At 32.9% G+C, this 15,019-nt stretch overlaps 3 protein-coding genes across 3 annotated transcripts; 2 read left to right on the plus strand and 1 right to left on the minus strand.

The window, feature by feature from the left end:
- Nucleotides 1–6,421: 6,421 nt before the first annotated feature.
- Nucleotides 6,422–11,627, plus strand: LOC123322067 (WD repeat-containing protein 35). The gene is made up of 20 exons (XM_044909896.1): nucleotides 6,422–6,581; nucleotides 6,636–6,747; nucleotides 6,804–6,979; nucleotides 7,033–7,296; nucleotides 7,353–7,524; nucleotides 7,643–7,782; nucleotides 7,866–8,084; nucleotides 8,240–8,384; nucleotides 8,458–8,577; nucleotides 8,711–8,984; nucleotides 9,070–9,310; nucleotides 9,370–9,548; nucleotides 9,731–9,934; nucleotides 9,988–10,131; nucleotides 10,184–10,379; nucleotides 10,441–10,653; nucleotides 10,710–10,818; nucleotides 10,874–11,136; nucleotides 11,193–11,317; nucleotides 11,368–11,627. The coding sequence occupies exons 1-20, from the start codon at nucleotides 6,558–6,560 to the stop codon at nucleotides 11,537–11,539; spliced, it is 3,492 nt and encodes a 1,163-aa protein (XP_044765831.1). The 5' UTR covers nucleotides 6,422–6,557; the 3' UTR covers nucleotides 11,540–11,627.
- LOC123322096 (adenylate kinase) lies at nucleotides 11,619–12,876 on the minus strand. The gene is made up of 3 exons (XM_044909943.1): nucleotides 12,660–12,876; nucleotides 12,369–12,605; nucleotides 11,619–12,302 (listed from the first exon to the last, which is right to left on the minus strand). Exons 1-3 carry the CDS (start codon nucleotides 12,762–12,764, stop codon nucleotides 11,919–11,921), a joined length of 726 nt encoding a protein of 241 aa, XP_044765878.1. The 5' UTR covers nucleotides 12,765–12,876; the 3' UTR covers nucleotides 11,619–11,918.
- Nucleotides 12,877–12,956: 80 nt separating this feature from the next.
- LOC123322098 (60S ribosomal protein L19) lies at nucleotides 12,957–14,460 on the plus strand. The gene is made up of 4 exons (XM_044909945.1): nucleotides 12,957–13,115; nucleotides 13,308–13,414; nucleotides 13,807–13,970; nucleotides 14,105–14,460. The coding sequence occupies exons 1-4, from the start codon at nucleotides 13,111–13,113 to the stop codon at nucleotides 14,429–14,431; spliced, it is 603 nt and encodes a 200-aa protein (XP_044765880.1). The 5' UTR covers nucleotides 12,957–13,110; the 3' UTR covers nucleotides 14,432–14,460.
- Nucleotides 14,461–15,019: the final 559 nt, after the last annotated feature.

Here is a 15,019-nt window from a genome sequence, read left to right on the forward strand (position 1 = left end):
TGCACCAAGTTTTTTATTTTGTGCTCCTTCATGTTTCAAAAAATGGACTCCTCATTATGGTGTTTACCCAGAAAACGCCACATTTGAAAAATCGTCTGTATCAGATGAATTGAAATAAGTACTTAATCAATTGTGGCTCTTTTATACTCTAATATTATTCATAATTTTAAAAATATCAATAATCGAGTTATCTTTCCCACTAAGTGTATGGGCATGCGTATATGTCAAATTTAAAAAAAGTTTATTAAAGAAGTAATATAAACTTTTGAATAAAAAGAAAATATTAGCAAATTTAGTTATTGTAAGAGTTAAAATGTTGAGGTAGAGAGATAATTAAATGTCCTTATATGAAAAATATTTAGAATATTACTTTTTTTTTCATCTCCATACAAAATTTAGGATGATAGACGACTTTTTGTCCGTTTCTTTATCATTATATCTTATATATCTATAAGAAAATTAAATATGAGTTCATATATTATCAAATATAGGCTTAAATTTTTACTGAGGCAAGGAATTGATGTTCAGAAAAAAGTTATAATCATAACAGAGGATTTATTATTAGCATAGGTACAGACAAGAATATTACAATAAACTTTTCAGAACAAACATTGAAACTTTTCGAAACAAAACCTTTCACCAACATTCATTTTTTCATTAGGAGTCCAACAATGAAATATCCGATAGAATTTTTTTATCACATTATTATATATCGGTTCATTGTGGCGTTTTTTTTTCGAAAATGATGAAAATTCAGCATTCAAATAATACATAATTGCATGTGAAGTTTGGAATTCTTGCTACTCGAAACCCAAACGTCTTCCGAAGCGCAAGAAGACATGGTCAACGTCTTGCCTCTTGGAATTGCCACCAAAGTAGTCTGGAACATAAGAAAAATGTATTCAAAGAATTAATTTTAACTAAATCATCCACTCACATGGTTCTTCGGGAGGAGAGTTGTCATTGATAGCTTGCTTGATTGCTGAACATAACTGCCTTAAGTAGACTCCAGCTTCTGGAAGATTATTTGGAGGGCAGCTTATAACAGAGGCTGATGAGCTATGCATCAGAATGGAAAGAACTCCCCAAAGTAAGGCTGATGTGATATACAGATGCATTGTCGACTGCTTCAATCTGAAGAGGAAGGAGAAAGTCATTTTGGTTTTTGTAGTTTCATTATTACTAAACCTTTCAATAGCCTCATCAATGACCTACAGTTTCGAAATCATTCAATGTAAAGCATGTGAAAGAGATATTATTTTGATGTTCACATCTACCGATGTTCAAGGCATAACTGAAGACAATGAAATCCTCTGACTTTTCAGTAAAACGATATAAGAATCTATAATATCAAGCTAGAATTCCAATTTCAACAGGAATATAACTGTAAAGAATGATTTTAGAGTAATATTGGTAATAATCGAATGTTATAGCATTATATTGATACGAGTTTAGGGTTCAATATTGATATGGAAATAACTTATTGTAACACCTTGTTCTGAGAATAATTTCCCTGAATTTCAGATCTGAATGTAAAAATTTATTTCGCTCACATAGACGCACGAAGACGATTTTCTTTTTTGTCAAAAACCTCTTATACCTCCACAATAATCTCCAGCCACCCCTAAGAATATTATATACATTTCACTTTTTTCCAATAATTCCAATACGAATAAACGAATGAACAGTAATGAATTTTCTATTCCTGTGCGATCGTGACAGGCTTTGAGTGTCTTCTTGTAGGTAATCCATATAAATACTGCAGGTATAAATGCTCATGGACACAATCGTTGGATAGAAATACGTGCCTTTTCAATGAAAACAAGTTTCTGCATGTATCAACTTTGTATTCCGTTTATGTATTCCCTTGGTGGATTGTTTCGGATTACTTGGGAATAGGGGATGGGGATCATTATTCCTCAAAATTCACCCTTTAATCAAGATCGATTATTATGGTCAACAAAATTTTTTGTGAGCAAAGTATAATTTTGTTTGAAGATTTCTTCATCCAGAGTTGAAATCCATTATCCAAAGTGTGTTAAAACAAAAATTAATCGAGATTATGAAAAATCTTCTTGAAAAAACGAATTCACATTTCTCGACACAATTCTTTACCCTGCTGTGAACAGAAGGGAATCAAAGAAAACATATAACTTTTATTCCAAATTGCAACATTTAGATAAATTACTGGAATCTTTTGGGGATTAGAGTGGGACTCACACGTCTAAACAATTAGTCTTTATCAAGAGAGTTCCTTAAGCGACAATCTTCGATTTTCTTTTAATGGAAGATTTAAATTGAATTCTTCCCTCCTCCAGTTGATTTGTTGTAATTTAGTTCTCGTGAGAAAACTTAGGAGGTTTCCATTTTGGAAATTGAAGAATAAACCTTGCATAATTCGATTTCGTCATAAGATTTGATATAGTCTTATTCTTAGGTGGTTTTGCAACATAGTAAAATTGAGAAAAAAAATCGCTCATATTCATAAAACTTTGAAAATACATATTAATACAATTTCTACGAATTTCTGATTATAAATTCCTTCTTCTTAGACGCATGATACGATTTTTCGGAATATCATTAGATGAGTAGGTTCAATTCGATCATTCCAAAAACTTAATGTGAGTTATCGCACAAAATCATCATCGAAAACTTATAAATAAATTAAGAAAATACTTCAGTAATTTGGAAGAAAAACGCAGTCATGTCAAGCTTATTTTCCAAGCCATAAGTTAGAATCAACTTTGTGGAGGAAAAGGATATACATTGAGATTTACCTATATTAATTATTTAAATGATTTGATTTCCAATTTTTTTTTTAACATACCATATATGTTAGATATCGATAGTCATTTCGGCGAAAAATGAAAAAAAGTAAGTGAAAAAATTTACCTTCTCGTTTGGGGAACACTGAAGCAGAAATAAAGTGCACCAAAACAACAGGATAAATGTGAGCGCCGAAGATAAATTCTTATATATGCTGAAAGAGCGCCTACAGCCTCTACTCCTCCCTACACTTGCGCGTAACTCCCTTTTTTATCCTACAAAAGTTACACTTTATGAAATATGTAGTGAATGAATAAACTTTTGTCGAAATTTTTTCGAGTACGAAGGCAAAATATCAACCCTTATAAATCATTAAAATGCACCAGAAACGCATATAATGCTACTAATTAAAAAAAAATCTAGTTTTTTCCTTAAGAAGAGAATAAGGACCGACTTCTTACAAGTTTTCGGCATGAACATTAAATTCTAGCAAGGATTCCTAGTTTTCACTTACATATTATAAGACATTGGAAGCGATTTCAATTTCCTCTGTCAAACCGGACATTCACGTTGAATGTGAGAGCTGTTCTCAGGATTGTAATTCGAATCGGCGAAAGGAATGGCAAGAAAACCAATATCTACATAATATGAAGCTAAAAGGAGAACCTGCGTGAATTCATATATGTCATAAGGATAAAAATAAACGTTTTTTTTGCGAAAAATGCTGTTGCCTTCAAAGATATTCATACTATTTCTCAGAAGACAATATGAACGATTGCAAAGTTCCAGGACCTATACCATCAGAAAAATGAATCAAAATCTTCAAAATTATTCTCCTTACTAATTTTCCTTATTTTCCTCACAACTCTTCACTGTTAGCTACTGAGTTTCAACTCAATAGTATAGGTATTTTTTGAATATCGAGAAAAAAGTATTTTTGGTCGGACGAAAGGACAGAATCGAAATTAACCACAAAACCTTCCTCAGTGAATCAAACCTAATCGTTTGAGACCACTTTGGGCTCAAAATTCGAAAATTACAGACATTTTTCGACCTCCTCTAATGCTACATACTACTGATTCGCTTTGGAGGTACCTATAGGTACAAAAATTATACTAACAGAATTCTTTTGTCGCATTCAAAAAGCCATCGACCCAAGGTGGTCAACAATGGTCTTTCTTGATCTTCAGAACTGAATTATTGATTAATATGGATATCTATTAATCAAATGCTGTTATGTCTATAGGAAAATATTTCAACACCTTATCTTGGTAACCCGAAACCCATTAGTTTGTTGGCATTCTCACTAAAGCAGATAATCTTGTGCACATGAAATAAACATCTCGTCAAAAATTGCACTGACACCTTTCAATCATGCAGTCCGATATCTAATCATAATTGTTGAACAAAGCAAGAATACCTCTTTTAAGTACCTCCTGTATAGCTCATATAGCTGATTTTTTCATATAAGTCATTCATCTAGAGCCTCAAAAAACATTTTTCTGGCTGCATGATTTGTAGAGAAAGACAAAGACATATACAGCAAAGGTATGTTGTATATTTCAAGATAAAGGTGGACCTTTTAGACGTGCAAGATTCAATAATATATATCTGATGTGTTTTTGAGATATCATAATTTTTTCTCTAGAAATCTCTAATCAACCACCATGAGAAAACATATAGCAAAAAGGGAATGAGAACTTGTTATCGAAGTATAATCTAGAAAATAGTTTATCGAGTGAAAAACTTATTTCGAATTCATGAAAAACAAAATGAATTATGGAATAAGAGTGTGGAGACCTCATCTGATTATGAATATAAATTGTTTTAAAGCAATCTAATATCGTTCTATATGTTAAGTATGACCCTCACTGGGGCTAGATCTTTCAAAAATATTTCGCCTATGTAGATATACCTACATTGAATTAATGTCAGAATTGTTCTGACAATAATTCTTATCCATTTTTGTTGTTTGCATGGTTGAATCAGTTCGTATAGTAGAAACATTAATTCACGTTTTTTCACGACATAAAACCTTTGTCTCTGTTCGTGTCAACAGAGAAATAAGATAATGATAATGCACCAAATTGAATTGAGGGAAAGTTATGATGATTCCTCCGGAAGATTGAAATTCGCCTTTGAGAAGGGCCGAGGCTAAATAAGATTTCATATCATATTTTCTACGAGGATATCTCACGACAACAAACTATAAGGACTTTGATATGAACTTCAAAGTGAATTTAATCCTTACATCCAGGTATTCCTGACCTGACAACATATGATAATTGAATGATTCGTTTGGCTTCCAAAATATCCACAGTCAAATTTCCCTTTCAATGTGCATTGAGATTATGTACAGTATGTTTTTTGAGTTCATTTTTTCATATCCACAAATCGAGGTGCACAATTTGCATTTTATGCTATATTTCTAGTTGCCCCTGAATTAAAACGATAAAATATTAAAATTTTCTATCGATTCGACAAAATAAACATACCTTTTTATTTTCTGAAGGTATGATCCCCATCAAATTAAGCTCAAGTAAGAGTAAAACTGTTTTATGTGTGTCAAAATAATTGGAATGCTCTTTTCTTTCACCTCACTTTCATTAAATTAATTTAAGTTTTCATTAAAACGTATATCAAGCAAATGATTTAGGACAACATACATCATTTTTCTGAGTTCCTTCCTAGACCGATTAGGATGTGAGGGTTCTAGTGTTGAAAGTATATTTATTTCTCACTGAACGCTCCGTCTATATTGAACCGAAACATATTAGGTCCAAGTTAAGCAAACAAAATTATTTAATGTTCGCAAATATTGATAGTCCTTAGATGAAGTTCATTTAATTCGAGTAGATCCTTTTGGAGGGCACTGCAAGCAGAGATCTGATCAATTTTTTCAGGAGAAGTCTTTAATATCTGCACGTACATCTGAAGTTCTTGTGTGTATATGTTATGACAATAATACATTCATCACCGTATATGTGCTTGATATCTACTGAAGAGGAAAATTCATTCACAACGAGTGTAGTAAATCTATTAGCAATACTCAATTTGAAGCTAACGAACTATTCTTGGAGGAAACTCCAAATTATTTTATATATAAATTAATCTAATCTAATCTTTGGTTGTGTTATTATTCGCAGAATTCAGAATAAATAGCATTTTGATAGAGTTTACATTTAATTCCTTTAAGAAAGTTAGATAGGGAGCAATAGTGATATATTGATCACCTGAGAGCTATATTGATAGAAAGAATATTGCCTAGCAAAATTCATAATATAAATAAACAGAAATCAGTTATCAGATATAGAGTGTGTTGACGAGATAAGAATAAAATAGCATAATAGCATTGGAAAATTGTGAATTGGCCTTATGCAATGTATTCTCTAAATTTCTGGTAGGTGGCGCTAAAAATTTACTCTTCTCTTTGCTCAGAGTACTCTGCTCTCCATAACATAGATTACTGATTATCATTATATTTGTTCTGTGTACATTATTTGTGTTCTGTGATGCACAACTCTATGGGAACCATAGAGTACAACCATAGAGTACAACCATAGAGTTCAGCCATAGATGTCAACCATAGAGTGTTGTCTTCGTGTTCTGTGCACACTACCTTCGTGTTCTGTGCTCTTCTCTGTGCACATTATTTATGGTCTGTGGTGCACACTGCATATTTCTGTGACAAATATTACCATAGTAACGCTGTCACTCAGGCGTAAACAAAATTCGCGAAGGCGAATGTTATTCACAAATTGTGAATTAATCATTAATTTATTTATTTGAATATGTTCATTTATTTAAGCAAGAAGGTAACTTGACTGTTGATCTATTCATTAAGATTCTAACAGACAAAGTTCTTCTAGATTGCTATACCAAATCAAACGAAAATAAATGCTTTAGCTTGGAATAAGGAAGATGGGTACATAGCAGTTGGGGGTGAAGGTGGTCTTCTGAAAGTGTTCAAACTGGATGCGGGTAACAATTCGCTTGTAATACGTTATGATTATTTGGCTTTAATTGATAATTGTTAGGGTCAGAAAATGAAACCAACAAAAACAAAGGTCTATCAATTACCAGCAACTTGTCGTTGAATCAAACATTAGAGGGCCACAACGATAGTATCAAAGTACTTGTTTGGAACGAATCTCAAAAAAAATTAACCACCAGCGACAGTAGTGGTGTTATTATAGTATGGATGATGTATAAAGTATGGCTTTTGGAGGAATAAAAGAATTATTTTTGAATCTGCGGTTTTTCTAGGGCTCTTGGTATGAAGAAATGATTAATAATAGGAAAAAGTCTACTGTTGTTGGTATGTCATGGAGCTCTGATGGGCTTAAAATTTGTATTATCTATGAAGATGGTGCTGTTATTGTTGGTTCAGTGGATGGAAATAAAATATGGGGAAAGGAATTGAAATTTGTTCAATTATGTTGTGTTCAATGGTCTCCCGATGGAAAATTGCTATTGTTTGGCCTGAAAAATGGACAAGTCCATGTATATGATAATCAGGGATCTTTCATCGTGAGTTTCCCTAATTGATTGTGGATAGGAAGACAGCTAAGCCTTTTTCTTTATAGAAAAAACTGACAATACACTGTTTAGATAATTCAGAAGATGAAGTTCCTGTATCTTGTATAGATTGGTATAGCGGGAAGTATGGCTACATGTATTATTTTTGTCCAAATTTAGCAGTATGTTATGAGAATGGTCGAGTCCAAATTATGTATAATGAAATCGGAACATCTGAATGTATGTACAATGACAAATAACATTAATTAAATTAATTTCTTATGAAATAGCTACATTTCTGATACTTGAATATGTCGTAGAGTTATTGTTAATACATGTTGTCTGTTTCCATTTTCAGCTTTTATCGTCCTGAATACTGGAATGACTATTGTTCACTGCAATTGGAATCACAATGGATCACTGTTAGCTATTGCAGGAAGACAAATGATTGATGAAAAATACTCAAATCTTGTGCAATTCTACAATCCACTTGGAGAGGTCTGTAAACATTATTTTCAAAGTACAATCGATATAGCTGATTCTCTGTTGATTTCCTTGAAAGAAAATCTGTTTATTTTTAGCACTTACGAACATTGAAAGTGCCTGGTACATCTATCACATCATGTGTTTGGGAAGGAGGATCTCTAAGGGTAGCTCTAGCAGTCGATTCGTCAATTTATTTCGCAAATATACGACCTGATTATAAGTGGTGCTACTTCAAGAACACCTTGGTGTATACTTCATGGAAGCATCAGAAACCCGGCCTGTATCTAACTTTCTGGGATCTCACTAATGATCAGGTAATGGATTTTATTTTTACCATTACAAATCTTTCCCAATTTTACTGTTCAGTGTTTTATGATAAGTATTGAGTAAGTATATTAATTCAAAAGACAATTATGAAAACAAAATAATTATCTCATCGTAATAATCTCCTAGTGAAATTGTCATACAGGTTCATAGTCAGCATTTATCAGCTTTGTTAGCCATTGCTGGATGTGAAGACTATTGTGTTCTTGCGGTGCCTTCAGATTCAGCTGAAGAAACTGGTGGAAAATATGGTTTACTTCTTTGTAATGCAGTCGGAACTCCAGTAGATGGTAAGTGTTAATACATAGGCTCCAAAATTTATTAATCAATAGTGTTGAATTGCATCATTATGTATATTTGTAGGAAAATATGTCAACATAGAAACCCTTTTTGTTAGTATGAGCTCGACTTTCGTGGCAGCAGCATCTAAAAATAATTTTTTAATATGGCAGTATAAAACCCCTAAATCTATTGGAGTGGAAGGTAAATTTGAGATTATTTTTGAGGATCTCTCTAATTTCATAGTCAATTTTTTTGTTTCTTCCTGAGTTATACTGTGGAAGGATCATTGAGACTGTTATTTGTTAATTTGTATCTCAAGTCGTGAATTCCCCAGGTAATCAAATGAAATGTTCCATTTTCCACATTGATGACACACCTTTGGGTACAACGAACATTATTCAAGACTTAGACGACACCGAAATTGTACAAACAACCAGAACTCATGCAAGTTTTGATCCAATATGCTGCTTAGCTTGCTCAAATAAATGCTTAGTGGTAGGCAGGGAGAGTGGAACTATACAATATTATGCTCTACCCCACATCGTTTTAACAAAAAGATATAAGGTACAAGCTAGACCCCACAAACTTGCCATTAACTGTAGTTCCACGTAAGTTTATTTTGTGGTTCATAATGAACAGAGTACTGTTGAAGCTGCATCTGAAGCAGTTTGAATTAATAATGCTGCTTTGTAGAAAGATGTCTGTCATAGACGTGGCTGGTGTTTTAACGATAATAGATATTTCTGATGGTTTGGGACGTCCATCCGTACCAATTGAAAGTAATAAATTCGAAAGAAAAGATGTCTGGTCTATGTGCTGGGCTTCAGACAATCCCCAACTGCTTGCAATTATGGAAAAAACGCGAATGTATATTTTTAAAGGAACTTCCCCAGAAGAACCAATCACTTGTTCAGGATACATTTATAGTTTCAATGTGAGTGTTGTGCAATATCCTACAAACCTTAATGAAAAGATATTTCGAAATTTTCATAGGACCTAGAAGTCGAGTCTGTTCTTCTCGATGAATTAACTCAAAGTACAGAGAAGCCAACAAGAAATTGTTTAGTGAAGGTGGAAGTTAAAAGTTTGAGGGACACTAGGATCCTACTGGAGAAAGTTGGTCTAACAGAAACTGAAAGTTTCATTGAGGATAATCAACATCCCAGATTATGGTGAAGGAAAATATATTGATTCATTATTTCGAATACACTGAACTCACACTGAAATTTCAATTTACGTTTTGAAAAGTTCAGATTATATTCAAAACGCGAACAATTGGAGTAATTGTGGGAAATAATTACTTTTTTTGTACACAAATAAATTAAACTGAATACTTACTGTTTACTTGTTGCAGGCGTTTATTGGGTGAAGCAGCGCTGAAAAAAATGGATTTAGATATGGCTTCTAATGCTTTCATTAGATCGAAAGATTATGCCAGGGTTTTATTCGTAAAAAAATTAACTGAATTCAACAACCAAACAATAAATAAAGGAAAAATTGCTTCATATTTCAAAAATTTCGATGAAGCAGAAAAAATATACATGGAAGTGGATAGGAAGTAATTTAGCGCAAATTATTGAAATATAATATAATACATTCATTCTATTTCAGCGATCTTGCGTTGGAAATGAGACAAATGTTAGGAGACTGGTTTCGGGTCATTCAAATACTGAAAAACGGTGCCACAGCTTCTGATGAAGTTCTGGAAAAAGCTTATGAGGCCACAGCAATGTTTTTCAAGGATTCTAATAATTAGTAAGTAATAATTAGTGCAGGTAATGAACCTATTGTACCAATATTTTTCTAGTTCTGCTGCTGCTGAATATTTTGAACTTGCAAAAAATACTACGGAAGTTATTGAATGTTACTATCTTTTGGAGGATTATGATAAATTAGCTTCCTACATTGATATTTTGCCAGAAGCTGATCCTTCACTAAAGAGAATAGGAGATATGTTTGCTATGCACGCGGTTCATTCTGAAGCTGTTAGAGCATATATCAAAGCAAGTTCGCTGTGATCAAATAATTTTAATAATTTCTTATTTAATATTCCCCTTTCTGCAGTTTGGGAGTGTGAAACCAGCTATTGATTTATGTGTACTACATAATAGATGGGACACAGCCATCGACTTGGCTAAGAAGTATAATATCTCTAAAATATCCGAATATTTTACAAAGTATACGAAACATCTGATTGATCAAAATAAAGTATATCAAGCTATCGATGTGAATGTTCAAGCAAAATTCTACTTTGAAGCATCTGTTCACGCCTTTCGTGTAAGTTCAACTACAAACTCCCATTCCTTACATTTTTAAAGTATACATTATTTTAGTTTGCTAATAAAATAGCAAAAAAAACAGGAATTTCACTGATTGATAAAAAAAAACATTTTGTGTATGGAGCAAAACTGTTAGAACTCAATAATAGACAAACAAATCCAGGTAATATTACTTCATTGATATAATTGATAATTTAGACAATCGTGTTTGTCTTCAGTGGAAATGGTAACAGGGGATACTGATATGTTTTTTAACCAATGGAGGGGGGCCGAGGCTTATCATTATTTCATGTTAGCTCAAGAGCAACTGTATAATGGAAAACTGCACGATTCACTCTGTACTATTTACAAACTACAAGATTATGATGATTATATCAACCTGGCTGAAATTTACTCCCTCTATGCATTCATTGCTTGCTTGAATAGAGCATTTGGATTATGTTCAAGAGCTTTTATAAAGTTGAAAAAAGGAGATGGCACAGTGAGTTAACATGCAATGATCAAAAATCAAAGTAATGTTGGGAATTTATTTTTTAGATGTCAGCTGCTGAATGCAATGAATATACCAAATTATCATGGGAAATATTTCTCAAAAATGAAGCCCATGACATGAGAGTTCAAAAAGTGCCATGTTTCAAATGCAATACTTTGATTCCATATTGGTAAGTAGCATCAGAATGACTCGACTCCTTTCAGTTTCATTCTCTTTTAGGAGTACAACTTGTTCAGGATGTCAGGAAAAGTTTTCAACATGTGTAGCATCAGGAAAGCCCCTAATCGAAGGGTTGAATACCTGGGAGTGTAAGGAATGCAACCATAAAGCTTCAGCACATCTTATGAATTTCATTAAAAATTGCCCTTTGTGTCATACATCCATAATTTGAATAATTCTTCACTTACCACAGGAACATGTTTCAATGAAATTACTTTTGAAAAAAATTCTTGAGGAGAATAAAGATCTGATTATATTAATACTTTTATTTGAAATAATTTTTCCATATATATAACACTCCAACAATGAAATTAATTAATGAATTCAAAAAAATATGTTTGTAACCTCATCTCTGAAATTACCTGAACCATTTAAAGTATACTTTCTACAATCTTTTACAGTTACAGAACAATTACAAAGGCAATCAAAGTCAATATGACCTTGCAGAATTTTTCTTTTAGACATTCTTTCATGTTGATAGACCATATAGATATAATGAACCATACTCTTTAAAAATGCAATCATCAGTGAAAGAAATTATATATTTGTTCTCAAAGTTGTGATTGAACTTTTTTAGCACGTTTGAATATGCTATCTACATCTTTGAAAACATCTTGCTGAGCTTGTGCTGCATCTACTCTATAATGAATCTTACGTATCTGATAATAATCAACAAGTGGCTTAGTTTGGGTGTGATATGTAATAAGTCTCTTCTTTAAAGCTTCAACATTGTCATCTGATCTTCGAATTAATGGCTCCCCTGTTAAGTCATCAGTCATAGGTTTCTTTGGAGGATGAAACTCTTCATGATATGACCTTCCACTGGATGGATGAATCAACCTACCAGTGATTCGCCTCACTAGTAATTTATCTTCAATACCAAATTCAATTACTGCATCTAAGGCAGTATTTTTTTTCTCTAGTAGATCATCGAGCTGTTGAGGCAGTGAATATTATCAATGATTTTTTATCAGACACTCGTATTAGAATCTATTAAGTACCTTTTCAGCTTGAACTACTGTTCTTGGAAATCCATCCAGCAGAAACCCATTCTTGCATTCAGGCTTATCCAAGTTCTTATCGATCATACTGACTACCAAATCGTCACTAACCAATTTACCTTCATCCATGACCTTCTTGAGTTTGGCTCCCATTACAGAACCCGATTGAATTTCGGCTCTCAACATATCTCCCGTAGAAAGATGACACACGCAATATTTCTCCTTCAACATTGGTGCCTGCAAAGAAAATGTTCTCTCTAAACATGATTAAACAAAAGTAATACCACTTGCAATGGTTCCTTTGCCTGCTCCCGGGGGCCCCAGTAAAACAGCATTTATACCGGTTTTATCAGAATTAGCTTGAGACATTTTGGGAACAAAAATGCTAGGTGCCATAACTGTTTTATTTTAAAATAACTTGAAGCTTGTAACTTATAATCTTTAAACTTTAACCCTTCGCTAAATGCACGTACGTGGATTCACAGAACATTACTAATCTTTGACTTTTGGCTAGTACCAGAGACAACATAAAACACCACAGATCTGGGATAAGGGATCAAAGATTTAACTCTTTGATTCAACTCTTATCTATCAAAGATTAACTCCTCTTTGTTACTATCTTTGATTAGCGAATTAATTAACATGTTCTGTGGTTTATGAAGGGACGCGCTTTCAACGCGCCATTTTCGTAGGAGAGACGCGAGTCAACGGTCTTGTTTCTTGTTAGTGAAGCTGCCCCAATATGAGGTGAGTTATTCAAATAACATATCTTAAAATTCAAAATTCACCTGTGATGTAGTTTATTTCAATTAATTGTATATTTATTGTCCATTTTTGAATCGTTTCTGTATACATTGACCACATTATGCATTTATTGAAACTGACGACATTATATATTGAACTGCTTCAAAATGGCTGATGGCTTCTTTAATTTCGCAGTTCGTTGAAACTCCAGAAGAGACTAGCTGCCTCTGTTATGCGATGTGGCAAGAAAAAGGTTTGGTTGGATCCGAATGAAATAAGTGAAATCACTAATACAAATTCTAGTAAGTTGAATAGTTGTGGTTTATTTTTGAAGATTTTTGGTGTCCATCTTCCTATGATTTACGTTGAACTTGATGCATTGTAATGTTTATATGTTGAGTTTGTTTATTCGAATTTTGTTTTTGATGAGGTATTGTTTATATTTTTCAGCTGACTTTATAATCGTGTTGCTTTATTTCAACCGACTGAGGTAGATTTATGCAACATTTCTGTTAAACAAGGTCTATTGGTATCAATAGAACTAAAAGGGACTCAATAAAGACACTTGTTGTTCTTAGCTCCTGAATATTGCATAAATTGGCCATTGGATCAAATTGTATCCATATTTAATCTTGGACTGAAATTTGTGAATTAATTTTCTTTATTCATATCAAACCTTGGCAATTCCATTCAGGACAAAACATAAGGAAGCTCATCAAAGATGGGTTTATTATCAAAAAGCCAGTTGCAGTTCATTCCCGTGCTAGAGTACGTAAAAATGCTCTTGCACGTTCGAAAGGACGTCACTGTGGATTTGGTAAACGTAAGGGTACTGCAAATGCTAGAATGCCAACAAAGGTTAGTATTGGCCCAATTAGATTATTTTTTCAATGAACTACTAGTTCTGACGAAAATATAATAATTGGGCCACATTGGTTATTTCATTTCCTAATATATTTTCTGTTTATAAACAATGCTGATTAAATCTTCAGGACCTGTGGATTCAAAGAATGAGAGTTCTTAGAAGGTTCTTGAAAAAAAAAAGGGAACAGAAAAAGATTGACAGACATCTTTATCACACTCTGTATATGAAGGTGAAGGGTAATGTTTTCAAGAACAAGAGAGTTCTCATCGATTATATAAAAAAAAAGAAATCTGAGAAGAAGCGTACCAAACAGTTGACTGATCAAGCTGATGCCAGAAGATTGAAAGTGAAGGAAGCACGCAAAAGGCGTGAAGAGAGGATTAAGCAGAAGAAGGCAGAAGCTGTACAAAATCTTACTAAAGAAGATGAAGCAGCAGCTGCACTGAAGAAGTAGCTTATGTGAAATAAAATTTTCGAATAGTTGATTTTGTTTGATTTACTGAATCCTGATTCCTTTAATGATATATTTAATTACATATTTGGAAAATTCATTTTGCTTGTAGAGCACAATTGTGTTGTATTAGCAAAACAGAATACCAAATATGTGTTGTGTATAAAATGAAATTGTAGACTATGATTCTTGATATGTTTTTTTAAATATTCCATTATGAAGTTATGATGATTTATTTAATAACTTTTATTCTATATGGTCTTCTACTTCAGTAGAAGATGTATTATTTGTTTTATTCCACAATTCTTCTATTATATATTGATCCATCTTCAGTAAAAAGGAAAGCAAATTTTTCAACATTTGTATCGGAAAGTGATACATGGTTCTCTCGATCTTCCTCTTCTAAAGTCATGTTGGGAGTCTACAAGGACTTCTTCTAAAAAGCTAGATAATCTTAGCATCACAGCTTCTAATATCTTGGAGAATGGCTGGAGCGATGAAATAGGTCTATTGTTCTTCTATTTGCTCCTTTTTTCGAAATAGGCTTAACTAGCCAAATTATTATTTTTATTTCCCCTGTCCTCTTTGCCA

This window comes from Coccinella septempunctata, chromosome X, assembly GCF_907165205.1.
Source record: "Coccinella septempunctata chromosome X, icCocSept1.1, whole genome shotgun sequence".
In the NCBI taxonomy this organism is placed as follows: domain Eukaryota; kingdom Metazoa; phylum Arthropoda; class Insecta; order Coleoptera; family Coccinellidae; genus Coccinella; species Coccinella septempunctata.